The sequence below is a fragment of the Odocoileus virginianus genome, chromosome 13 (genome assembly GCF_023699985.2).
Source record: "Odocoileus virginianus isolate 20LAN1187 ecotype Illinois chromosome 13, Ovbor_1.2, whole genome shotgun sequence".
Lineage (NCBI taxonomy): Eukaryota > Metazoa > Chordata > Mammalia > Artiodactyla > Cervidae > Odocoileus > Odocoileus virginianus.
The window spans coordinates 20,477,997-20,503,921 of record NC_069686.1 but is presented as its reverse complement, the minus strand read 5'-3'; the positions used below and the strand labels follow the sequence as shown (position 1 = coordinate 20,503,921).

The 25,925-nt window shown below is 39.6% G+C and overlaps 1 protein-coding gene across 1 annotated transcript in view; it reads right to left on the bottom strand.

Moving 5' to 3' along the window:
- LRP2 (LDL receptor related protein 2) overlaps window positions 1-25,925 on the bottom strand; it is a 153,660-nt gene that overhangs the window by 82,545 nt on the left and 45,190 nt on the right. The window contains exons 15-26 of the mRNA XM_070476367.1: window positions 25,007-25,147; window positions 23,452-23,655; window positions 14,579-14,771; window positions 12,767-12,892; window positions 11,681-11,811; window positions 10,573-10,707; window positions 9,928-10,209; window positions 8,718-8,960; window positions 7,545-7,664; window positions 6,829-6,945; window positions 2,424-2,801; window positions 1,032-1,280 (exon numbers count right to left, since the gene is read on the bottom strand). Of these exons, the coding sequence (XP_070332468.1) occupies window positions 1,032-1,280; window positions 2,424-2,801; window positions 6,829-6,945; window positions 7,545-7,664; window positions 8,718-8,960; window positions 9,928-10,209; window positions 10,573-10,707; window positions 11,681-11,811; window positions 12,767-12,892; window positions 14,579-14,771; window positions 23,452-23,655; window positions 25,007-25,147 (2,319 nt within the window). The remainder of the gene's footprint in view (window positions 1-1,031; window positions 1,281-2,423; window positions 2,802-6,828; window positions 6,946-7,544; window positions 7,665-8,717; window positions 8,961-9,927; window positions 10,210-10,572; window positions 10,708-11,680; window positions 11,812-12,766; window positions 12,893-14,578; window positions 14,772-23,451; window positions 23,656-25,006; window positions 25,148-25,925) is intronic.

The following is a 25,925-nucleotide window of genomic DNA, read 5'->3' as shown; positions in this document are numbered from 1 at the left end:
AATATTTGATGTAATATCTTTGATAACGGAAAGAAGATGCCATTCCAAATTAGAGTAATGGGGAAAAACTAACAAAAAACATAAGAATGATGTTACCTTAATAGCTGATTTTCACAAGTACTGAAAGTAAGCTTTCAAAATATCTTTCATCCTTGAATTACACTTCAGTGTTTATCTATCAACCTGGAGTGAACTATTCTTGCATTCCTCCTGTTACTATAGTTACTTTTGTACTTGCTTATTTCATACTCTGCATTCAGCTGTGGCAGAGATTTCTAATCATTCCCATGTCCTCTCTTGTCTTCCTTTTTAGTAATAAATTATGCCAAGCGTTAGCACAGCACGGGGCCTAAGAGCTAGAGGCATTTCTCCATTTCCATTTCAATTTGGAGAGACTATATGACTCAGTTTCCATCAATAAAATGCAAACAAAAATGAAGTGTCAAATTCCAGGTATCATCCTTAAAGGGAAGCTGCTCACCCCTTTCATACTTCCCGGGAGCTGGCAAACTCTGGAGCAAGATCCCTGGATCCCTGGACAGAAGGCACACCAGCTTTTACCCCCAAACCCTCTACCCTCCAGACTCCCACCTGAAAAGAAGAAGCTGCCTCTTTGGTGTTAGTATTCTTTATTTGGTCACATTTAAAGCAGCCACATCAATACCCTAACACATAGTACAACACTTTCATGTCACAGAAACTGAATTAACGCTATGTGTGTGCTGTGTTCAGTCGTGTCCAACTCTTTGCCACCCCATGGACTGTAGCCCGCCAGGCTCCTCTGTCCATGGAATTTGCCAGGCAGGAATACTGGAGTGGGTTGCCATTTCCAATTCCAGGCGATCTTCCTGAGTCAGGGATTGAACCTGTGTTTCTTACGTCTATGTGCATTCGCAGGCAGATTCTATAGCACTGTGCCGTCTGGGAAGCCCAGAATTAATACTGGTTGAATTTAATTCATTAGGTATTACACAAAGATGGTGTCTGGAGTGTGCCTGTTAAACTAGCTGGAGTTAGTTCACTTTCATTACCTGTAGTTTTACAAGTCCTCCGATCAGCGTCCAGCCTGTACCCTAAATCACACCAACACCGGAAAGAGCCTCTCATGTTGTGACAGTACTGGCTACAAAAGCCTCGAATACGACACTCATCTATGTCTTCGCAGGTCTTAGAGTCATTGCCAAGCAGGTATCCCAATGGACACTGGCACTGGGCCCCATAGGGCCCTTGAATACACTGGTGAGTACAACCACCATTGGAATCTGAGCAGCTATTCTGGTCTAGAATAAAGAAAAAGAAATCACAAAGGGGAAAAGTCAGGAATCTTTGCTTCTTTGGTTCATTCTGTTATATTACACGTCACACATGTCTCACGTCACCCTCAACACAATACCCAACTATGAGCTATGAGCAGAATCCACATGGATGAGGTCCATAGACTGTCCAGTGCTCTGACTTGCCTAAGGATTTACCATCTTTCACATCCACTGGACTGGGACCACTTTCTTCACTACAACCTTCAAGTATAACTCCATTTAGTGCCATGAAAGAAAAGTGGAGGAAATATAAACATAAAAAAAACATAACTGTCTTCATTGTCATGCAAAGAAACCTAAATTACTTCCCATTTGTTTTCTGTCATTCTGCTACCTACACAGATATGGAAGATAAGACTTTGACACTAAGAACAGAGCTAAAAGGTTTACAATGGGGAAAGACAACTGAAAGACTAGAGGGTATAGATACACTAACATACCATCATCCTTACTTTCAGGGCTAAAATGACGATGCCCGAGGTACCCAAGATAGTTATCTGCCTGTAGATGCAAATACCCTCTATTTCCATGTGTACTCTTATTTATAAGAGTCATGGTATGAAACATGTACCAGAAGGGGAAGTAAGTTAAAATGATTAAGGCATTTTCAGCACAAATGCAATGCAAATAAAATCATAAGAATCTAAAATACTTTGCAGTCATACCTGGCTGGGGTTCATCTGAGAGTGAGCATTGATTAAAGAGCAAAGAAAGAAACGACAGTAATTAGGATGATATGCCAATCACAGGATTTTAATCACAGCAAACACAAATTCCTGGACTTCATTTGTTTTGTGGCAAGTTCTGATTGAAATTAGGAAATATGAAAGCTGGAAAAACTTATGAGTGCATTACCCAACAGGACCAAATTTAATTTGATGATCTAATGAAGTAAGAACACAGAACTGGGTGCAAAGGATTAAATGAGAAATACTATCCAGTGATGATTTATTTGAATTCCATGATGGCTATCCCTACATAGGTTGAAATTCAGAGAACTGAGATTCCTTCCTCAAGAACTACATGGTGATTGTGACAATGACGACACACAGCTGGACACTGCTCAGGATGAGTTCATGGCCAGTAAACTGTGGTCAGGAAACTTACTGCAAAGTGGGGACTCATCTGTCCCACCAGGGCAGTCAGGGACACCATCACACACTGCACTCATATTCACACAGATGCTACGGCCGGGGCATTGCCACTGCCAACTGGGACACCGAAAAGGCTGAGTAGGGCAGTCCTTCTCATCGCTCATGTCTCCACAATCATTGTCCCCATCACAGAGCCAATTTCTATAGATGCAGTTTCCATTTTGACAGACAAAATGAGATGGATGGCAGGTTTTGGGGGGACAGCCATTGTGCTCATCAGATCCCTGGATGCAGTCCTCATGCCCATCACACTCCCAGGTCTTCGGAATGCAGATCCCATCTTCTTGGCACTGGAATTCATCTTGGTGGCACATCCCAGGAGGCCTGGTTGCTAAGAGAACAGCATGGGGAAAATGCATTTGTGAATGTGATCCATAATCCCTTTTATATAATTCCTAGGTTCAGAAGAAATAATTTTGGATCAATGGCGGGTTTCTAATAATTATTATGACAAATGTAATATTAACATCTAAAATGAGTGTCTTCTCTGTCTGATCTGATTAATGGATCTAATAACAAAGAAATGGATGTACAATGGATAGAAGTCCCTGAGTCAAAAGAAAATTCTATTTTCTGTGTTTCTAACTTTGGATTAAATAATAAAGAATCATCAGAGCATTTAATAGAGGTTAAACAGCTATGGTGACATGGAATTCATGTATTTCATATATTTGGATGTTATCACTTTCCCTCAAATGAATTATACTAAATGAAGCCAAGTAGGAAGTCAAGACATACCTGGAGTAACAGGCAAATTTGGCCTTGGAGTACAGAATGAAGCAGGGCAAAGGCTAATAGAGTTTTGCCAAGAGAACACACTGGTCATAGCAAACACCCTCTTCCAACAACACAAGAGAAGACTCTACACATGGACATCACCAGATGGTCAACACTGAAATCAGATTGATTATATTCTTTGCAGCCAAAGATGGAGAAGCTCTAAACAGTCAGCAAAAACAAGGCCGGGAGCTGACTGAGATTCAGATCATGAACTCCTTATTGCCAAATTCAGACTTAAATTGAAGAAAGTGGGGAAAACCACTAGACCATTCAGATATGACCTAAATCAAATCCCTTGTGATTATACAGTGGAAGTGAGAAATAGATTTAAGGGACTAGATCTGATAGACAGAGTGCCTGATGAACTATGGACAGAGGTTCATGACAGTGTACAGGAGGAAGGGATCAAGACCATCCCCAAGAAAAAGAAATGCAAAAAAGCAAAATGGCTGTCTGAGGAGGCCTTACAAATGGCTATGAATAGAAGAGAAGTGAAAAGCAAAGGAGAAAAGGAAAGATTCCCATTTGAACGCAAAGTTCCAAAGAATAGTAAGGAGAGAGAAGAAAGCCTTCCTCAGTGATCAATGCAAAGAAATAGAGGAAAACAATAGAACGGGAAAGAATAGAGATCTCGTCAAGAAAATTAGAGATACCAAGGGAACATTTCATGCAAAGATGGACTTGATAAAGGACAGAAATGGTATGGACCTAAAAGAAGCAGAAGATATTAAGAAGTGGTGGCAAGAATACACAGAAGAACTGTACAAAAAAGATCTTCACGACCCAGATAATCACAATGGTGACTCACCTAGAGCCAGACATCCTGGAATGTGAAGTCAAGTGGGCCGTAGGAAGCATGACTACGAACAAAGCTAGTGGAGGTGATGGATTTCCAGTCGAGCTATTTCAAATCCTATAAGATGATGCTGTGAAAGTGCTGCACTCAACATGCCAGCAAATTTGGAAAACTCAGCAATGGCCACAGGACTGGAAAAGGTGAGTTTTCATTCCAATCCCAAAGAAAGGCAATGCCAAAGAATGCTCAAACTACCACACAATTGCACTCATCTCACAGGCTAGTAAAGTAATGCTCAAAATTCTCCAAGCTAGGCTTCAGCAATAAATGAACCGTGAACTTCCAGATGTTCAAGCTGGTTTTAGAAAAGGCAGAGGAACAAGAGATCAAATTGCCAACATCTGCTGGATCATCAAAAAAGCAAGAGAGTTCCAGAAAAATACCTATTTCTGCTTTATTGACTATGCCAAAGCCTTTGATGGTGTGTATCACAATAAACTGTGCAAAATTCTGAAAGAGATGGGAATACCAGACCACCTGACCTGCCTCTTGAGAAACCTGGATGCAGGTCAGGAAGCAACAGTTAGAACTGGACATGGAACAACAGACTGGTTCCAAATAGGAAAAGGAGTACATCAAGGCTGTATATTGTCACCCTGCTTATTTAACTTATATGCAGTGTACATCATGCAAAATGCTGGGCTGGGGGAAGCACAGCTGGATTCAAGATTGCCGGGAGAAATATCAATAACCTCAGCTATGCAGATGACACCACTCTTATGGCAGAATATGAAGAAGAACTAAAGAGCCTCTTGATGGAAGTGAAAGAGGAGAGTGAAAAAGTTGGCTTAAAGTGCAACATTCAGAAAATTAAGATCATGGCATCCAGTTCCATCACTTCATGGGAAATAGATGGGGAAACAGTGGAAACAGTGGCTGACTTTATTTTTCTGGGCTCCAAAATCACTGCAGATGGTGACTGCAGCCATGAAATTAAAAGGCGCTTACTCCTTGGAAGGAAAGCTATGACCAACATAGACAGCATATTAAAAAGTAGAGAGATCACTTTGCCAACAAAGGTCTGTCTAGTCAAGGCTATGGTTTTTCCAGTGGTCATGTATGGATGTGAGAGTTGGACTATAAAGAAAGCTGAGCGCCAAAGAATTGATGTTTTTGAACTGTGTGGTGTTGAAGAAGACTCTTGAGAGTCCCTTGGACTGCAAGGAGATCCAACCAGTCCATCCTAAAGGAGATCAGTCCTGGGTGCTCATTGGAAGGACTGATTTTGAAGCTGAAACTCCAATATTTTGGCCACCTGATGAGAAGAGCTGACTCATTTGAAAAGACCCTGATGTTGGGAAAGATTGAAGGCAGGAGAAGAAGGGACAACAGAGGATGAGATGGTTGGATGGCACCACCGACTCAATGGACATGAGTTTGGGTGATCTCCAGGAGTTGGTGATGGACAGGGAGGCCTGGAGTGCTGCAGTTCATGAGGTTGCAAAGAGTCGGACATGACTGAGCAACTGAACTGATGATGATGAAGCCAAGATGACTGTAAATCTTCCATTCTTTGCAAACTTTCCACTATTCATCAAGCAATTCTTATTGATTGCTTGGCTATTTCACAGGAGTAAACCCAAACACTCTCCCAGGGACCCTGTAAGGTAACAGAAAGCCAGAGGCAATGGCACTTTAACCTCAGATCACCTGAGAAGAATTCCATGTTTTCAATGTGAAACAGAAACTTCAGTGGTTAAGAATTTATGGGTGTTGTACACACTATTAAGTATGTAAGCATTTATATTTTCTTTTATCCATAGATATAAACCACTCTTTTCTGATTGTTGTTGTTGTTTAGTCACTCAGTCATGTCCAACTCTTTGTGACCCCGGAGACTACAGCCCACCAGGCTCCTCTGTCCACTGGATTCTCTAGGCAAGAATACTGGAGTGGGCTGCCATTTCCTAATCCAGGGATCTTCTGGACCCAGGGATCAAACCCTCATCTCCTGCATTGGCAGGTGGATTCCGAACCACTGAGCCATCAGGGAAACCCTCTTTTCTGATTAGGGAGGAGAATTGATAGAGACCTACTTTTTATGATCCAAAACATGAACATTCAAACAAATGACCACCTCACCTTGTTTAATATAAAAATGGCAATAACAAGTCCTTTCCATTATTAGGTCTACAGCCTGTGAAGTTTACAGGTCCATCAGATTTATAGTCCATGAAGTCCTCCTTGAACCCTCAAAAAATTTCTTTCCTGGGAACCTTCATTGAATTTTATCTGTATCATTTCTACAAAGCCCTTATTAACTATCTGCCTTGCTTTGTTTCTTACTTTCTATCAGACTCCCAGGACAAAGACCACAGAAAACATACTAGCAGATACTAAACAAATGATTTGCTTGATGTGACCTCCTATTGAGACTTAAAGGAAACCATTAAAATATCTTTATATATGGCAAACCTCATTGAAACCTACTAATTTTGAATGCCCCAGGTAATACTGAAAACAAAAATACCTGAGAAATATTTAACCTACTCAAAAGACAATTAAAAAGTGCCCATTTACAACTACTTGATTCACAATTTATCCCTATTTGGTGATGTTGATTTGATTTTATTATACAATCAATACTGTGGTCCTTGGACAATGTTTTGTTAATTAGGCTGCCTTCCCTCTAGCTTATCTAAGAGAAATCTGTGGTAAGAGCAATCCTGGTAATTAAGAAATGACCTGGTCACCTGAAACATGCTAGGTATATGGTACTTACGACAATCTGTCTCATCAGAGTGGTCATCGCAGTCAAAAATACCATCACAATGATATATCTTGCTAATACACTGACCATTACTAACACATGTGAATTGAGAAGCAGTGCAGTTAATTACTGAAAATGAGAGAAAAATATTAGAAATTAAGCCAAGGAACAAACAACTGAACATTGAAATTTTTCTAAACATCATGAATTTAGAAAAATAAACCATTATTACAACAGCCAAGATAGGTAAGCAGCTTATTTGTCCATAAACAGAGGAATAGACAAAGACCGCTGTCCATAAACAGTGGTGCAATGGAGCACCACTCAGCCATAAAAAAGAATGAAATTTTGCCATCTGCAACAACATGGATGGACTTAGTCATAAAGAGAAAGACAAATACCATATAATGTCACTTATATGTGGAATCTAAAAACTAAAACAAACTAATGAAAACAACCAAAAAGAAATAGACTCACAGACATAGAGAACAAGTAAGTGGCTAACAGTGGGCAGAAGGAAGGGGGCAGGGGCAAGATAGGGATAAGCTACAGGAATATATTACACAACAAAGGGAATATAGCTGATATTTTACAATTATAAATGTATTTAATCTTTGAATGTTAATTAGTATGTTGTACACTTCAAACATATAAATCAGTTATGGACTTACAACCTCAATGGATTAATTAAGCAATTAATTAATTAAAAAATAAAACAATGTACTTACCACAGCCAATCTCATCAGATCCGTCAGCACAGTCCTTGGTCCCATCACAGACAAAAGATAGGGCAATACATCGGTGATCAGGGCAATGAAACTGAGTAGGTGAACATGTCTGTGTATGATCTAATGTCATCCAAAAACAAAACCAAGTTAACAGTTTATTTCTTGTCCAATATGTACCAGAGACAAACTGTATAATGCTTAGGAAATACATAAATTATCTCAGTTGTATGTGTGCTCAAAATTCCTGCAAGTCAGGCAGATCGCCTTTTTAGAGAAAGGAACAGAAATAATATAGGGCAGAGTCAGAAACTGGGAGGATACTTTGAAGAAGGGACCATATGTAGAAGATAAGCATCATGGCCTTGCTTTGGACTGCACCTCATGAATAGTATGAAGTCCAAGACTCTTCTGCACAGTTAAGCAATGAAACTCAGCCCACAAGACAGGATGGACTGTGGTCATGGAGCATGGTCCACATGATAACTGGATTTAACTGGATCATGATAACTGACTTTAATCCAAAGTCTAAGCAGAACTATCCTCAAAACCAGGACCCTAGCTGGCTGAAGAGACATAGCCTTAGGGTCAGACAGGCTGCCTCCATGACCCAAAACAGGAATCATAATATAGTCTCACAGAATGTGAAAGCTAGAGGAGATCTTAAAGCTTATCTAGTCCTGAAAAAAAAGGACTAGCCAAATTATGCAACCAAAACAGAACTTAGTCCAGGGAACTCTGCACCCCCTCTGTGCAGGTGGGTAAGATTAATGAAATTGAAATGTTCTTTGCCTTTTTATTTTATTGTCTTTTTGCCTGTATAAATGAAAAGGAAAACCAGTAGCTAAACATCTGGGTGTGTTTATATGATTCAAAAAGGGCAATTGTTTTAAATATCTGAACAGTTAGTTGTGGGATTTTTATTTTCCAGTTTCCATCTGGATATTAGTTAGATATCAAGGATAGTCCTTGTTTTGCTTCCATAGCAAATATTTAGCAAAACTTCCTCTGTCTTTGCTTTTAGAGCCTATTAATACACTGGTTGACAGATGGAATAGAAGTGGCTAAGACACAATGAAAATTATATGAGCCTTCAAGGAAAGTACTCAAGGCCTCCTCATGGTTCAAATCTATTTACTAGGCTGACCAGCCAAGAGAAATCAGTTCAAAACTTACTGCATGACTTTTCATCTGATCCATCCCTACAATCATTATCTGTGTCACAGACCCAGCTCCTTGGGATACAGAGGTTATTGTCACAGGTGAATTGATCGGCACGGCAGGAAGTGGGTGCTCGGGTGGGGCAGTTCTGCTCATCGCTGCCATCCAGACAGTCATTCTCTCCATCACAGCGCCACATTGAGGGAATGCAGTGTCCTTCGTGTTTACACTCAAATGCTAAAGGTGAACAGGTAGCATCTACAACAGAAACGAATTGACCATAAAGACACTGGTTTTTACAGCCTTTTAAATGAGATCTTACCTTTCAATGGGAGCATTATACAAAATGTGAAAGCCATCATCATTCACTGACGTTTATTTGGCAACTATTATTTACAATTTTTTTCTCTCTGAATCATCACAAAGATACTGCCAGGTACATATAATTATCTGCATTTTACAGATGAGGAAATTGAGGCTCTGAGAGACTCAGGCATGTGCCCAAGACCAAAGCTCTAGTTGTCACGACTGTAAGGCCCATCCTTTGCATCTAAGCTATGCTTCCTCTCATCATATGGCTCATTTGAAATTGATAAAACATTTATGTAAAAATCTGCACTTTTAAAAAACAAAAGTGCAAAATAAAACAAAACAAAATAAACCTTTAGAAATTTCAAAAATGTACAAATGAGCACTTTTATTTTCAAATGTCATTTCTCTTTCTATTAATGTCTCCTTGATAGAAATTTCTGAGACTTTTTTTCTTTCACAATAGTATTTATTATAAATTAGATTACCATCAAAAGAAGATTATAAAGGTTAAAATCACCATTTCACTCATAATCCATTTTACACCTACAAGAGGAAAAAGGAATATAGTACATGAGATTTTCAAAAGCTATTATTGCAAACACTTATTCCATGATACCATTCTCTCCAGTACTATAGATTAGATCCCTTTTATTGTGGAGTAGGAGAGGCCAAGATGCAGTGACTCTGCATGTCCATCCAATATCAGAAAAAAGTTTTATTGAGGATAGTCCAAATAATCTGTAGAAATCATCTGTAACATTATCTATGAATAATATTCATCATCCAGCTTTCTAAAAGCCTTTAGAGTACACATTCCTTTTTCCTATAGAGATAACCTAAGCCTTTTTTTAAAAGCGCACCTCTCTCTGTTCTATATATCATAGGACACATCGCTAATGTATAAGCTACTTACTAGCTGTGGTACATTGAGCCTCATCACTGTTATCAAGACAGTCATCAAAGCCATCACAGCGATACTGAAGGGGCACGCATCTGCCGTTGTGACAGGGGAAGGAAAGTGTGCCACACTGCTCCATGGGCGGCTCTTGGGATGTGCTCTCCACACACGTCAAACGGTTGGAAGCCAGACTCATTCCATGGGGGCAGCCACACACCCGCTGGGAATTCGGCACTGGGAAGCAGAAGTGACTGCAGTCGCCATTTGGGTTGGTGGGTCGGTTACAGGCATTAGACCCTGAAAAAGCAATGCCCCCAAATGAGGGAGTCAAGCACATTCCTTTTAGGTTGATCACAGGTTTGGTTTGTGACAAAGAATGAATGGGAAAGAATACTTGTCAGACCCAATATTAAAAACTGACTTCTTCTTGGAGAGGAACATGCCAAAAGACACATTCAATCTAAATATAGAGAAGTCCTGAAATGTGTTTTTCCTCCCATATGCTTAAAGTTAGTAAAGTTGAATAGAAATTCTTACACATTAAAATTATCTCAGTGACAGGAAGATAAAACTATCAGGAGTTATAGTAAATAAATTAAAGGTAAAATGAGCCACCATATCAAATACATCCATACAAAACAACCTGGCAACATTACTCACCTGTCTGGATTCTAGAATCATATACTTTCGCACGCATTACAGAACCAACACCACTTCGGAGAACAACCGATTGTGCAGCATTGTATTTCCTGAATCGAATAATACCACGTCTCCAATCAGTAACATATATACAGTCTAAGAAGAAATATGGTGATAAGTTTATTTGCCACAGCTCACCTAGGAAAATGCAATATGTTTGTAATGCTTCTTCCAAATGTGGGAAGCTTTTTTCATAAGTATCTGTTTAAATAAATATGTTTCTATTTTCCATAATTTGTAATTTTAGAAATGACTCTTTAGAAGCTTATATATATGTGTGTATGAAAAAGTCTTTGAATTATAGTCAGTGTCTACTTTTTTTTTAAAGCAGAAGCCACTTATTCACAGTAGGAAATTTCAGGACTTTCCTGGTGGCTCAACGGGAAAGAATCCACCTGCAATGCAGGAGACGTGGGTTCAGTCCCTGGATCGGGAAGATGCCCTGGCAGAGGGCATGGCAACCCACTCCAGTATTCTTGCCTGGAGAATTCCACGGACAGAGGAGCCTGGCGGGTTATAGTCCATTGAGTCGCAGAGAGTCAGATACTTTGTGAGTCAAACTGAGTGACTTAGCACGCATGCAGGAAGTTTCGACCTGAGACACAACTAGCGTAAGTGTAGGGGCTTTGGTGGATCACAAAATGGCACCTCTCTAACTAGATTAATTACGGTTTGTTCAAGTAAAACCAGGGTAGATTTTAGTTTCTCCTTACACTCTTGGTCTGGCACATGCTACACAATCATTCACAGAAACCCTATTATCAAGACTAAACAAACCACCTGTTTCGTGGTGCCAAGCTAGATTCTTATTCCCAGCAACCGAACGCACAAGAATATGCCTATACTCACAAGAGGGGAGATGGGAGGAAGAAAACAGATGCACTATTATATAAAAATGTCTCAAACAGAAAAAAATTAATATTTCACCAACAAACCAAATGTTTTATTTAGACATAAGAGCACCATTTCATAAGTGACCAGTTTTTCTGGAATTATGAGATTGTCAAATGAGGATGAGTTTTATACAACTTGCACAGTATAAATAAAACACTTTTGGTTCAAAACATACCTTCAAAGACAGCAAGTCCAAAAGGATTTGTCAACTGATGTACATTGGTCAGGGCTTTTCTGTCTGAACCATCAAAGGTACTGTGCTCAATTTTATCAAAAAAGGCATCTACCCAGTATAATCGTGAAGAACTAGAATAACAAAATACTTAGTTATTGGTTACTCAGAAACTAGAAAAGCACACCTTATAATAAGGGCATTCAAAATCAGGGGCTTCCCTTGTGGCTCAGCAGTAAAGAATCCGTCTGCAATGCAGGAGACATGGGTTCAAGCCCCGGGTCAGGAAGACCCCCTGAAGAAGGAAATGGCAACCCAGGCCAGTATTCTTGCCTGGGAAATCCCATGGACAGAGGAACCTGGTGGGCTACAGTCCATGGCGTGGAAAGAGTTGGACACGACAAAGAGTTGGACAGTCCATGGGGTCGCAAAAGAGTCATACACGACTTAGCAACTAAACAACAGCAGCAATTCAACTGAACAGCGTGTTCAGTTGACACATTTACATTCATTAAGCAAAGTTTAATAGTCTTACGTTCCCCAGAAAAACAAAGCAACTTTCATGAAGTGACTTTCAAATGTCTTAGAAAACCTGAAATGTTATCTTCAAGTTAAGAATTTAAGTTTTTGCCTTATTAAATCCACATTTAGGAAAAATATCGTTAGTAACTTATGTTTGAAAGGTTAAACACATTTCTTCCTATTTTTTCTCCTATGAACTGCTTTTGCATTTGATATCTCTAAGCTTGTTTACCCTGTTACCTTTTCCTATATTCCTTGACAGGTTAATTTCTTAAAATTTAAATTTGATATTCCAAAAATCCTCCCATAGTGCATATAGGCAAATATACATTTTTTGACACAAAAGATTTCCTATCCTCAAGATGGCCCCTGTAAAAATTACACATGACCAGTACTTCATCAAATCCTTCTTCTATTTCCCTGGGTCTTGCCCTATTCTGCTTCCTTTAGCAATTTTCAGAATGTTCATTTTAATGCATACATTTTCATCCCAGCAGAAGTTGGCCAACTACAATATGTCTACCTTAGTAAGTGGGAATGCAGCAATTTGGGATAATTCCTACTTACCTCCAGTCAATGGACAGCCCACTGGGCCACCCAAGAGTACTGTTTACTATAGGTAAAATATTAGACCCATCAGTCCATGCCCTCAGGATTTTAGCAGGACGGTACCAAACCGAGAAGAATATATACCTAGAAAAAGAGTTAATAAATCAAAGATGTTAACATTGGCACAAACTACATGACTTAGATTTAGCACAAACACAGATTCTCCAGAGAATTGCTGCAAACTAGTTTTCTGTAGGGTTTATATTTAAAAATATATAGAAAATACAAATAGCATTAAAATGAGCATCCAGGGCAGAGAACCACTGAGCTAGACTTCAGGACTATTGTCACCAAGTAGGCTCTTTAAAAAGACACAATTCAGATTATTAATACTACATATCCTTGAAATAAAATAAATGATGAGCAAAACAAAAACAAAAACAGATTTTATAATCTCTCACTTACTGTCTAGATTAAACATCCAGGATCCACTAGATGACTCTTTAATCATCTTTCACAAGGAATTTGCAGGCAAGTATCTCATTCCTGATTAAAAATGCACCCAAATCAATGTGCCCAAGGTGTCTTACCCAGGACATCTTTTTTATGCCTTTTTTTAATTTCAATGGGTAGGAAAAATATAAGTGTAGGGAGGAAAAGCTCTTCTCTTTCATGTGAGCCTTAAGAACTAAAATGAGTCTTTTCCAAAAGGTAACTTTCTGAAATGTGACTTCATATTGTTTTAAATGAACGACAGATTAGGAAAGGAATTTAACGCCTTTTTAAAATCCACTGCCAAAGACTTAGCTTAAGATAAATTCACTAGAAAATCAACATTTAACTCTCTATCAGGCAATAAAACTTCTTATCAATAGCATCGTCAGTTTTAAAATATGTTAGACACACAAGCTTTGTAGTCAGATAGGTCTGGAATTTTAATACTAACTGTTGCTTAATAGCTGTGGGTCCTTGAGCAAGTTAGTTTATCTCTCTGAGGTCCAAAACAGGTCTTGTATATACTCACTCACAAACCAGCTTTTGAATTAGATGAGACTATGCACTATGTAAAGTGTTTGCTATGTACCCTCAATCAGGCTTTAGTAAGTTACCAGTCATCACTTTTTTATTATTCTATTAAAATATAACTACCTGGCTTAAGACTTTAGGGTAAGCTATCAAACTATCAAACATATTTAAATATGAAAGGTAAGAACTAGAAGGGATGATGTGAAATGCTCTGTCTTTTCTTGCCTGACTCCATCAACAATGCAGTGGTTAAACACTTTGTGGTCTGAAACACTTTTCATTCTGAAAACTACTGAATGATTTAGAAAGTTTTGGTAAGCTTTGTATCAGTGCATTAAAGCTGGGAAGGAATTTGAGCCTTTCCTGATAATTCTGCTGCATATTCATTCCTTCTCCACTGAATCTGTGACTCACTGTTTGGTCCTATGTGACTATGAAGAAAACACATTTCAGTGAAGGCTGGGAAAGCCAAAACTTAGGAGAAAGTTTTTGAAAGGAGGTAAAGTGATAATTTCAGCATATGCTAAAAGGATACAATCTAAAGTGATTTCAATTTACATGGTTCAATCTTGTATTTACTATATTTGCCAAATACCTATGGCATCACTTGTTTTCTTTTTTTCTTCTTTTTTTATTTTTTTTTATAATAAAATTGACCATTTTTAGGTGTACGGTTCAGTAGTGCTAAGTATATTCACTGTCGTACAACCAACTTCCAGCACTTTCTCATCTTGCAAACTAAAACTCTGTATCCAACACACACTAACATCACTTATTTTCTTAAGAAAACATGAACATACTTACCCGGCAGTAGGATGAACTACGATTGACCGTGGGTTATTTAAATTTTGGATGATTGTACGTCTTGATTTATCAGCTAGCTTTATGACACTGACACTCCTATAAGAAGAATCTGTCCAATAGAGATTCCTCGAAATCCAATCAAAACTCAAACTTTGAACACCTGGCACCCTGTTAGCTGTGATAATTTCTCTTCCTGTAAATTAAAATATGGACACGGTTTAAAGTAAGCATATTTTATATGATATACATTTTCCTATCACTGCATATTTAAACTTTGTGTGATAAAGAATATTTCAGTAACATGAAATTCTTTTAAAAAACTAAATAAAGCAACTGTAAACTGCAAAGCAACACATGAGATAAACCTAGAATCTACTCATCTCCAAAAGTCTGGATCTCAAAGAATAGATATGATTCTGTTCAACAGAACCAGCGGTGGTATGGCCTGGATTTACTCCCTTGTTCAACCTTCCAGGAAAAAATTTCTCAGTACAGAACATCTGAAGAAGAGATACCTGAGTTCACATACTCACAACCACCACCCACAGACAGCACTGATAAGCTGACACTGCCAGGTACGACTGGGGATATCTGTGAAGCATTCCCACCCAACCTTCTCATCAACAATTCATTCAGAGCCACAAAGATGCCAAGTTTGGGAAAGACCAGCAGCCAGAAAGGAAATCGGAACTGGGTATAAGGAGAAACAAAGACCACTTTTCCTTTGGTGGATTTTTATGCCTTTCCCCCTCCTTTTTCTTTAAAAAAAAAAAAAAAGTGACTCAGAGTAAACAATCACACCTCTCTCTTTAGATGGAACAAGTCTAGTGTTTTTTCCATTTATTTATTTGAGAAATTGTACAAAGAAAGTCCTCTGTGTGCCAGACACCATACTAAACATTGAGGAAACATGATATTGCTAATAGTACTACTAACAGCAGCTTATACTGAACACTCACTATGAGCCACCACTTCCCTGGGTAAAGCATCTGCCTACAATGCGGGGTTCGATCCCGGGTCAGGAAGATCTCCTGAAGAAGGCAATGGCAACCCACTTCAGTATTCTTGCCTGAAAATCCCATGGATGGAGGAACCTGGTAGGCTACAGTCCATGGGGTCACAAAGAGTCGGACACGCTGAGCGACTTCACTTCACTTCACTTCCTGAGTCTGAAACGAGCCTAAGTACTTTACATGAATTCATCCATCCTTGCAACAGCTCAAGAGCAGGAATTACTATTATTTCTACTTTCCACATGGGGAAACTGAGTCATATAAAAGTGAAGCACCTTGAGAGAAATGTGGACATGTCTTCAAGATATCTATAATGAGGTAGGAGAGGTGAGGGGAGGCAATTAGGGCAAGAGGGAAAGCAATGGAAGAATACTGGCTGCTGTGATGGAGGCATGCACAGGATGGTATGGAAATTATGGCAGGAAGTACAGGAGGATAAGATAGCTAACCAGCATCACTGACATGAATATGAGCAAACTCCAGGAGATGGTGAAAGAAAGGGAAGCCTGGTGTGCTGCAATCCATGGGGTTGCAAACAGTCAGACACGACTTAGCAACTGAACAATGGCAATAGGTGTAGAGACGTGTTTTATTTCTTTACTTATCTTGGCCCCACCACACAGCATGCAGGATCTTAATTCCCTAACCACGGATTGAACCAATGCCCCATGACGTGGAAGCAAAGTCTTAACCACTGGACCACCAGGGAAGTCCTATGGAGAGGTTTCCCAAAGGAAGTAGTGAATGAAGGGCTGTAGAAAAGACGTGGAAGTGGGAAAGAGAGACACTGAGGATTCCACATGTTCGGAAGCATGGCTAGAGGTTAACAAGTTAATGATAAAGGCTAAAAGAAAGGGAGAAGTTTGGGTGACCACCATTTTTGGGGAGGGTGCGGTGTCAGGTAAGAAGTGACACCTTTCCCTTGGGGCAGGAGGTCTGGAGAAGAAGAAGATTTGTGAATATTTAGACACATCAGTTTTCAGGTGGTTTGTGGAATATCCAGTTGAAGTATCCAACAGGCAACTGGTGCAATGGATCTGAACACCAGAACGTGAGCTTGATTTGAGACTTTTAGCACTTTCTGCAAGAAGTCTTCCCTGACCTTTCCCTTCATTCTCCGGGTTAGGAGGAAAAGCATTCAGGAAATAGCCTATCATAAGTTTCCCTACACTAATTTATACTTACTACATTAGATGGTAACAAAAGACACAGAAGGTGCAGAATTATGTGGAAGAAAATGCACAATTAGAAGAGAGGACCCATGTTGAACACTAGAGATCACAATGCATATAGGACAGATGAAGAAAAAACAAAGCTAGTGGAGGTGATGGAATTCCAGCTGAGCTATTTCAAATCCTGGAAGATGATGCTGTGAAAGTGCTGCACTCAACATGCCAGCAAATTTGGAAAACTCAGCAATGGCCACAGGACTGGAAAAGGTCAGTTTTCATTCCAATCCCAAAGAAAGGCAATGCCAAAGAATGCTCAAACTACCGCACAATTGCACTTGTCTCACAGGCTAGTAAAGTAATGCTTAAAATTCTCCAAGCCAGGCTTCAGCAATACGTGAACCGTGAACTTCCAGATGTTTAAGCTGGTTTTAGAAGAGGCAGAGGAGCCAGAGATCAAATTGCCAACATCCGCTGGATCATCGAAAAAGCAAGAGAATTCCAGAAAAACATCTATTTCTGCTTTATTGACTATGGCAAAGCCTTTGATAGTGTGTATCACAATAAACTGTGCAAAATTCTGAAAGAGATGGGAATACCAGACCACCTGACCTGCCTCTTGAGAAACCTGGATGCAGGTCAGGAAGCAACAGTTAGAACTGGACATGGAACAACAGACTGGTTCCAAATAGGAAAAGGAGTACGTCAAGGCTGTATATTGTCACCCTGCTTATTTAACTTATATGTAGAGTACATCATGAGAAATGCTAGGCTGGAGGAAGCACAGCTGGAATCAAAACTGCCGGGAGAAGTATCAATAACCTCAGCTATGCAGATGACACCACTCTTATGGCAGAATGTGAAGAAGAACTAAAGAGCCTCTTGGTGGAAGTGAAAGAGGAGAGTGAAAAAGTTGGCTTAAAGCTCAACATTCAGAAAACTAAGATCATGGCATGAGATCCCATCACTTATAGGAAATAGATGGGGAAACAGTGGAAACAGTGGCTGACTTTATTTTTCTGGGCTCCAAAATCACTACAGATGGTGATTGCAGCCATGAAATTAAAAGACGCTTACTCCTTGGAAGGAGAGTTATGACCAACCTAGACAGCATATTAAAAAGCAGAGACATCACTTTGTCAACAAAGGTCCATCTAGTCAAGGCTATGGTTTTTCCAGTGGTCGTGTATGGATATGAGTGTTGGACTATAAAGAAAGCTGGGAGCTGAAGAATTGATGCTTTTGAACTGTGTGGTGTTGATGCTTACTTCAGTAACTACAGTTAACTTAATGAAAGGAGATTCAACCAGTCCATCCTAAGGGATATCAGTCCTAAAAGAGATCAGCCCTGGGTGTTCATTGGAAGGGCTGATTCTGAAGCTGAAACTCCAATATTTTGGCCACCTAATGCGAACAGCTGACTCATTTGAAACAACCCTGATGCTGGGAAAGATTAAGGGCAGGAGGAGAAGGGGACGACAGAGGATGCGATGGTTAGATGGCATCACTGACTCAATGGACATGGGTTTGGGTGGGACTCTGGGAGCTGGTGATGGACAGGGAGGCCTGGTGTTCTGCGGTTCATGGGGTCACAAAGAGTCAGACACGACTGAGCGACTGAACTGAACTGACCTGAAAGAAAAAACATTTAAGGAACACTAGAAATAATGGCCAAGAAACAGAAGGAAATTCAGGAGTGTGTTGTCAAGGGAAAAAAAAATTTAAGAAAATGACTAAGGTGCCAAAGATAAGAACTGCAAGTTTATAACAAAGTGACTGGAGGTGACTGGGATAAGACTGGTTTCAAGAAAGCGACATAGTGTAAAGTGGTGAGAAATGCAGATATGGAAGGAGGGCTTAAAAAAATGTACACCAAACTTTCAAGGTGCTTGTCCACAAACCTGAGGACAGAAGACTACAATCAAAGAGGAACATGAAGTAGAGGGTAGGTTGAAGGATTTTTAGGATAAGAGAGACTTCAGCATATCTGATGAGGATAAGTCAATAGAACAAAAAAAGTTGGAGAAGAGAAAGGATCACTGATGGGGCAAGTTACCTGAGGGTCAGCCCATACTGACTTCAATGTGACTTCAAACAGTTCTTGCACATAAACTCACTGAATTTCACCTTCTCACTCGGAAAAACAGAGCAAACATAATAACTCCCTAGCCAAAGTGCAGAGTTTAGCCACTATTTTAAAAGGCAATTTTCTCAGCATGTGAACTTGAAATTTATTTTTTAAAAAAAGAAGAAAGAAAGAGAAAAAAAAAAGAAGAAGAAAGAAAACCATGATGAGAACTGCAGCTGCCAAAGCTAAAGGAATCTGACCTGCGGAGGCACCAATGGGAGAGAGCCTGTGTGCAGTAGCTCTGCAGATGTAATTCTAGTCCTCAGAAAAAAGGTCTTCTGGTTCAAAATAACAGATTACCCACACGTTTATCTCCCCTTCCTTCCAGCAGAAGAACAGATGAAGAGAAAGGAACTGGAGAAGGGGTAACTAACTATATAAAAGGTGAGATATACCAGCAGAGGTGAGCACCAACACCCACATATGCAGAAGCCGCAGCTTATCTGCACGCAGAGACACCAGATTCTGAAAAAGGCAGGGGTGAGTAACTAACCTGATATAGAGGCTTCCCTGGTGTCCAGTGGTTAAGAATCTGCCTTGTAATGCAAGGGTCACTGGTTTGATCCCTGGTCAGGGAGGATCCCACAAGCCACGGAGCAACTAAGCCTGTGTGCCACAACTACTGAGCCAACACTCTAGAGCCCACGAGCCGCAATTCCTGAAGCCTGCACACCTACAGCTTGTGTGCTGGAACAAGAGAAGCTACCGCAACGAGAAGCCCACACATCACAAGGAAGGGTAGCCCTCGCTCGGGTCAACAAGAGAAAGCCCACATGCAACAATGAAGACTCACCACAGCCAACAGATAAATCAAAAAGGTGGTATGGGGAACAGCTGAACCCAAGACCCTGAGCATCTATGACACGCCTCTTCTCTGCCTCCTCTAACAGACCTGAGAATTTTTTTTCCTTGGGGGGTACTCAACTCAGAGAGGCTGCAGGCTGAGGACTGCACAACAGAGGACTGGGATCTGCACAGAACTGAACACAGGAGGATTATGCCTGTGAACACCGGACTAAAGGGGCCTCCGCCCCCTCTCATCTGCACTACTCCCAGAACACAGGTACTAGCTTCCCCTCTTACTCCTCACCCCAACAGGGAGGATGGGAGCATCTACTAAGAAGAAATTGACTATCTCCAGAAAGGATTTGCTGATACTGACATTTGGAAACTTCTCAACAAAAAGGCTGCTTGATCACCAACTGATGAGGCCCATTCATACCTATAGCTTTCTGGTCAGCACTTTATAGCTTTGCTCAAACAAGGCTCAAAGAAATTTAAGTTTCCTTCATAAAAAGGACATCTGAAAACAACCCCCAAAGAAAAAGCAACCCAAAGGAAATGGAAAGAGAAAAATTAATCATTTAATGTAATTAATATTTATTTTTTCAATTAATTAATTAATTAATTTGCACTGGGTCTTAGTTGGGGAATGTGGGGTCTGGTTCCTTGACCAAGGATCACATCTGAGCCCCCTGCTTTGGGAGCATGGAGTCCTAGCCACTGAACCACCAGGGAAGTCCCAGGCTTTATTTTTAAAAAGAGATAATCAGAGAGCAAGAGGGAGCTCTTCAACATTGAAAATTAAATATCAGATAGACTAAAACTAAAATGCAAAAAAAAAAATCTCACAGAAAGTAGAACAAAATGATAGAGATGAAAACTAGGAAAGGAAAGATAAGAAGAAAACAGATGATTAACCTAACATGCTTGAATAGAAAAAGTAGGGGCAAGAAAACCGCCAGAATAGGAGAGAAATCTCAAGATGAAAAGGATCACAAAAAGATGCTAAAAGTTTCCAAAAAGAAACAAAAAGACTCTCCCCCCAGAAAGGTCATATACACTGAAATGCTACTGCACATGGCACAGGACTTCCGACATGGGCTACTAGAAGACAGTGCAGCAATGTCGTCAAATTTCTAAGGTAAAACTACTTTCACCCTACACCTTGTCAAATGATCAAGTTGCAGCGCAAAATAAAAGCAGATTCAGACTCAAATTATATACCACCCTACCCATTCAAAGCTATGATACAATGTGTTTTGGCAAAGTATGGAAATAAGTCTGGAAAGAAAAATAAATGGCTTGCCAGAAATAGGAAAACCAGCAGAGAGAAGCAGCAGATGGAGGTCAGAAGAGCTGTGTGCCAGATTCAACTATACAGCAGAGGGGGAAAAAAAAATCACAGATTTTGCATTTGATAAATATGTAAATACACAGACAAGCATTTGATAGCTCTGTTTGGGGAAAATATAATAGCTATAGAATAAACTAAGCAAATGAAGATGGAGCAATTGTTAAACTCCGGGGGGGGGGGGGGGGGGAATCAACATTTGTTCAAGAAATGTCATCATGAAATACTACTTGATTTAGCAGTGAACAAAAAATTATGTTCTGGTTTTTTAAGGAGAAGGGGAGGGAAAAAGAGAGCTGATTCCTTATCTGTAACAAGGAAAATAAATGTCTAAAATGACAAATCAAGAAAAGGTACTACAACAGAGAAGAATAACCCTGATTCCATTTTGCATCTATTCCTTTAGCTCTAACCTTTGCTCTCCGTTGCCTGTGCTTAGTCATGCAGGCTCGGCACCTTTTGTAAAGGAATGTTGCCTACGGGATAAAATACACAGGATAGTCCATTCTCAAGGCTGTGACAGTTAAAGGTATAAATTTTCCCTTCATATAGAGATAAAACCCTGGAGGAGGAAATGGCAACCCACTCCACTATTCTTGCCTGGAGAATTCCTTGGACAGAGGAGCCTGGGAGACTACAGTTCATGGGGTCGCAAAGAGTTGGACACGACTGAGCGACTGAACACACACACACACACACACAGATAAAAGGCTTCCCAGGGGGCCCTAGTGGTAAAGAATCTGCCTGTGATGCAGGAGACGTGGGTTTGATCCCTGGGTCAGGAAGATACCTGGAGAAAGGAATGGCAACCCACTCCAGTATTCTTGCCTGGAGAATTCCTTGGACAGAGGAATCTGGTGGGCTACAGTCCATGGGGTCTCAAAGAGTCAGACATGACTGAGTGTCTAATACTTTCTACTTCCTTTCTATAGAGATAAAAAATTGCAGAACAGAGAACAGCTTTTGCTTTGTTGGTAGTTTATAGGAACATGGTAAACGGATTACATGGATAGCTCCAAGGACATAGGATTCACCAGCCAAATCCTTTCTGCTTTTAATATAAAAGAGGCCTGAATTCTAACTTGGGTAAGATGGGTTTTTGGTATACTAGTCCACCATCTTCTTGGTCTGCTGGCTTTCCAAATAAAGTTGCTATTCCTGGCTGGAACACCTCATCTCCAGGTTTACTAGCCTGTCATGCAGTGAGTTGTATGAGCTTGGACTCAGTAATGGTCTAAGCATTAGTAAGTATTAGTAACTTACTAATTACTAATACTTACTAATTATTGTATTAGTAAGTATTAGTAACAGTATTAGTAAGTGTAAGTATTTAGAAACACGGGGACAAAAGAATGGTAAGGAATTACCTCTAGTGAGCAAGTCTGAGTTGGGGCAGGGTGGAGCAGAGTAATAGTTTTTCATTGATAACAGCTACAATAATAGCTTTTGTTGTTCTTCAGTTGCTAAGTCATGTCCAACTCTTTGTGACTCCATGAATCGCAGCACAGCAGGCCTCCCTGGCCTTTACTATTTCCCGGAGTTTGCTCAAACTCCTGTCCATTGAGTCAGTAATGCCATCCAACCCCTAGCTAACATTTACTGAAAATATTTACTATTTTCCAGGCATTATTCTAGGTGTTTTAAATGCATTACCCTAAAATCCTATCAAAAATATTATGAGTTACGTAGTGTCTTTATTATTATTCCTATTTCACAGCAACATTCCCGAGATTATACAACTAAGAAATGTGAGAAGTCAGGATTCAAAACTAAGCAATGAGCACCTGAGCTGGCCCTCTTAGTTGCTATGTTATTCTGGCTACTCTTTTTTTTTTTTCAGAACTCAGTTTTCGACCTATTAGTGGATGGTAAAATCAAAGTACTGGATCATGATAGTACCTAACTGATAAGGTGTGACTGACTATAATTTATCTTTCTGTGAGGGTTATGAAGATTTTAACAGAATTCCAATCAACTAGAAACTTACAGTAAATCTATATTTACATATAATTCACATCTTTTAAAAATATTCTTATTCCATTTATGTAGTGTAGCAACCCTATACAGAGATCATTCCATTGGCTCAATCTGGCTGCTTGAATAAAGGGAACAGCCTCTAGTCAATTAACCCATTAACATCTTTCATACATTTAACCCTCCTTTTATGAAGTATCAATACGGTAATATTTGTAGCTGTCCAATTACATCTATAAATGTTTTAAAATGCAGTCTCATTTGTAACTTACTTTGAAAATGAAGTGTTCGCTTAGACCTAATTTATAGACTTGCCTATTTAAAAATACTGAGCAAGCTTAGTAAAATGATCCTGCTTAAGAAGTGAATGCAAAAGTTTTATAGGGCAAATGATTAGTATTATTATTGAAAACAGACAAAACAAGAAAGAAAAAAAACTTTCAAACCATTCTCACCTGTGCCATCGAGCTTTTGTCTATAAATAATGTTTTTCTTTGTATCTGAAAAAAAGATAGCCTTCTCGCGGGCATCAAAATCAATCCCCAGGAAGACGGAAGAAGATCCCGTCACTGGAAGGATGACATCCGTCTGGTGAGAGAGGGTGAGCGGGATGCCACGAACAGCCAGATTAGACGAAAAGAGCAGAAACCTCTCAGCAGCTGTAGAAAGGACACACACAGTCAACCACAGCATGATTCCTGCCTTCTCCCCGTTCCAGAGAAATTACCTTTACACCCATGAAGCACATCTGATAATTCTGAAATAAATACAACAAATGCGTAAAAAACACAGTTGGAAATAATGGAAAGAGGGAAAATACTATAAAGGCAGCAAGTATTACAATCTTACTTCTCCCTGAGAAATTTATCCTTAGGATTTACTTATATAACACACGGTGTCCATATGCTGACTTTCCAAACTGGTATTAACTGAATAATGATTCCATCAAAATTCTCAAGTTACATTAACTTTTGTGTAGAGATCTATATCAAGAATCCTACTGCAGTTTAGGAGATGCGAAGACCAGCAAAAAAGATTAACAGCAACTAGGTAAATTATTACGAAAGAAACAAAGGAAGGAAAGCAGAAAGGGAGGAGAGGAATGAAGGAAATAAGAAAGAAGTGATGTGTAAAATCAAAGAAGAAGGCAGAGACAATGGGCCAGGAAATAAAGAATGAGAACATGGTTTTTGCAATGAGGGTGATTTTTATCTGAATCTAGGATGACTGAGAAAGTGAACAAATTTGTTCAAGTTAAAATAAGAGAATTTACATACTAATCCAGAAGTACAGCAGGGAGTAAGAATGTGTCAAAAGCATTAAAAAAAAAAAGAGTTGTCAAAGGGACAATAAATGAGAGAAACAAATATTGTAGGAGTGCATTTCATCATCAGATGAAGACGAGGTAGCGCTATTTTAATGTGAGTGTAGGTGATCAAAGAGGAAGGCTACGCATTTAATGAAATGAAATGAAAACCAGAGCACAGAAGCAGATATAGAGAGAAAATCTGAACTGAGGAGTAAACACCAGATGAAGAAATGAGCTACCCCAACACTTAGGAGTTTAGTTTGGAATATAGCAGTAAGCCAGGTGGGATCAAGATGTGATTACCTGACTGGCAAAGTGGTGAGCTAAGAGAAGTCAATAAAAGGGATGGCAAGTGCTTCCCACTAGGGTTAAGGCTAACATCTAAAGGTATACATGTGGTAGAGTAAAAGGTTCAAAATTAAATCCTATGAATTTCAAGAGCAAAGTTTAAAAAAAGAGAAAGTGATTTCAGGAATGAGAGTCACCCAAGGAAACCCTGAATGTGTCCCAAATGATGCAAATTTACATCTTCAAACGCCTTCTTTGCACAAAAGGAAGAGTGCCTACAAAGGAAGATGCCCGTGGGCTACCAAAAGCTTATTCTCTGTGAAGAAGTGCTACAGGGAGCTGGCCCAGTCCCAAAGCAGTGCATGCACAGCCCTGTGCTGACTGGCAGAAAGATAGTCCAAAAGAGATCTTACCAACACAATGATAGTCATCCCAATCCGGAATGAAGCCAAGCCTACACTTGCAACGGTAACCCAAACCACCATTGAATGTTCTGTGGCTGAGGAGACAGATGTGCTGACAGCCCCCATTTTCATGTGCACATGGATTCATTGCTGGAAGGAAAAATGCACATTGTTAAATCTCAATTAGAAATGCTTATTTATCCAAGACACGCGAAGCCATTTTGCGACCTATGCGTGAAATGGGTTTGAAACTCCTTGGAAACATCACTACTGGTTATTACTGTATACATCCATTTAACTGCTCCCAATCCCATTGCTGCTCTTGAATCTACTCTTAAACTGAGAGTGGCCAAAATAATAATAATAATAATAATAATTTCTGCAACTGAATAGCCTTGAGGGTTCTTCTCCTCCCAGTAACTATATCACTCTGTCTGCTAGCATCAGTGATTAAAAACATGACTTCCCCCAAATAACCTTCCTGGATACTTACTTTGTAAGACAATTCACCACCAAAATTCTAAGAGGTGAACATTACTGTCCCGATTTCACAGAAAAGAAAACCAAAGCTCCAAAAGGTCTGACAACCTGCTCAAGATTATTTGGTTGTTAAGCAACTGAACTAATATTTAAATCCAGATCTCATTCCAAAACCCTACATGTCTGAAACACAAACCAGTTTATACATCCAAAAACAATTCTCAAGGCAATGGCTTCAGAAAGTTCACTGTATGCAAGGCTGTCAAAGTTAAAAATCTCTGCTTTTGAAATTGTTTCCTTATCCTTTAACTTACTCTTTAAAATAGTCTCTTTACCTTCTCAAGTAGATTCATTTTGAGAAACAGTGGCAGGTATCATTCTGAGGCAAATAATGTAATTTAGATGATGAAACTGGGTTATACTTTTGGTCAAGGGCAGACGTGAGTTT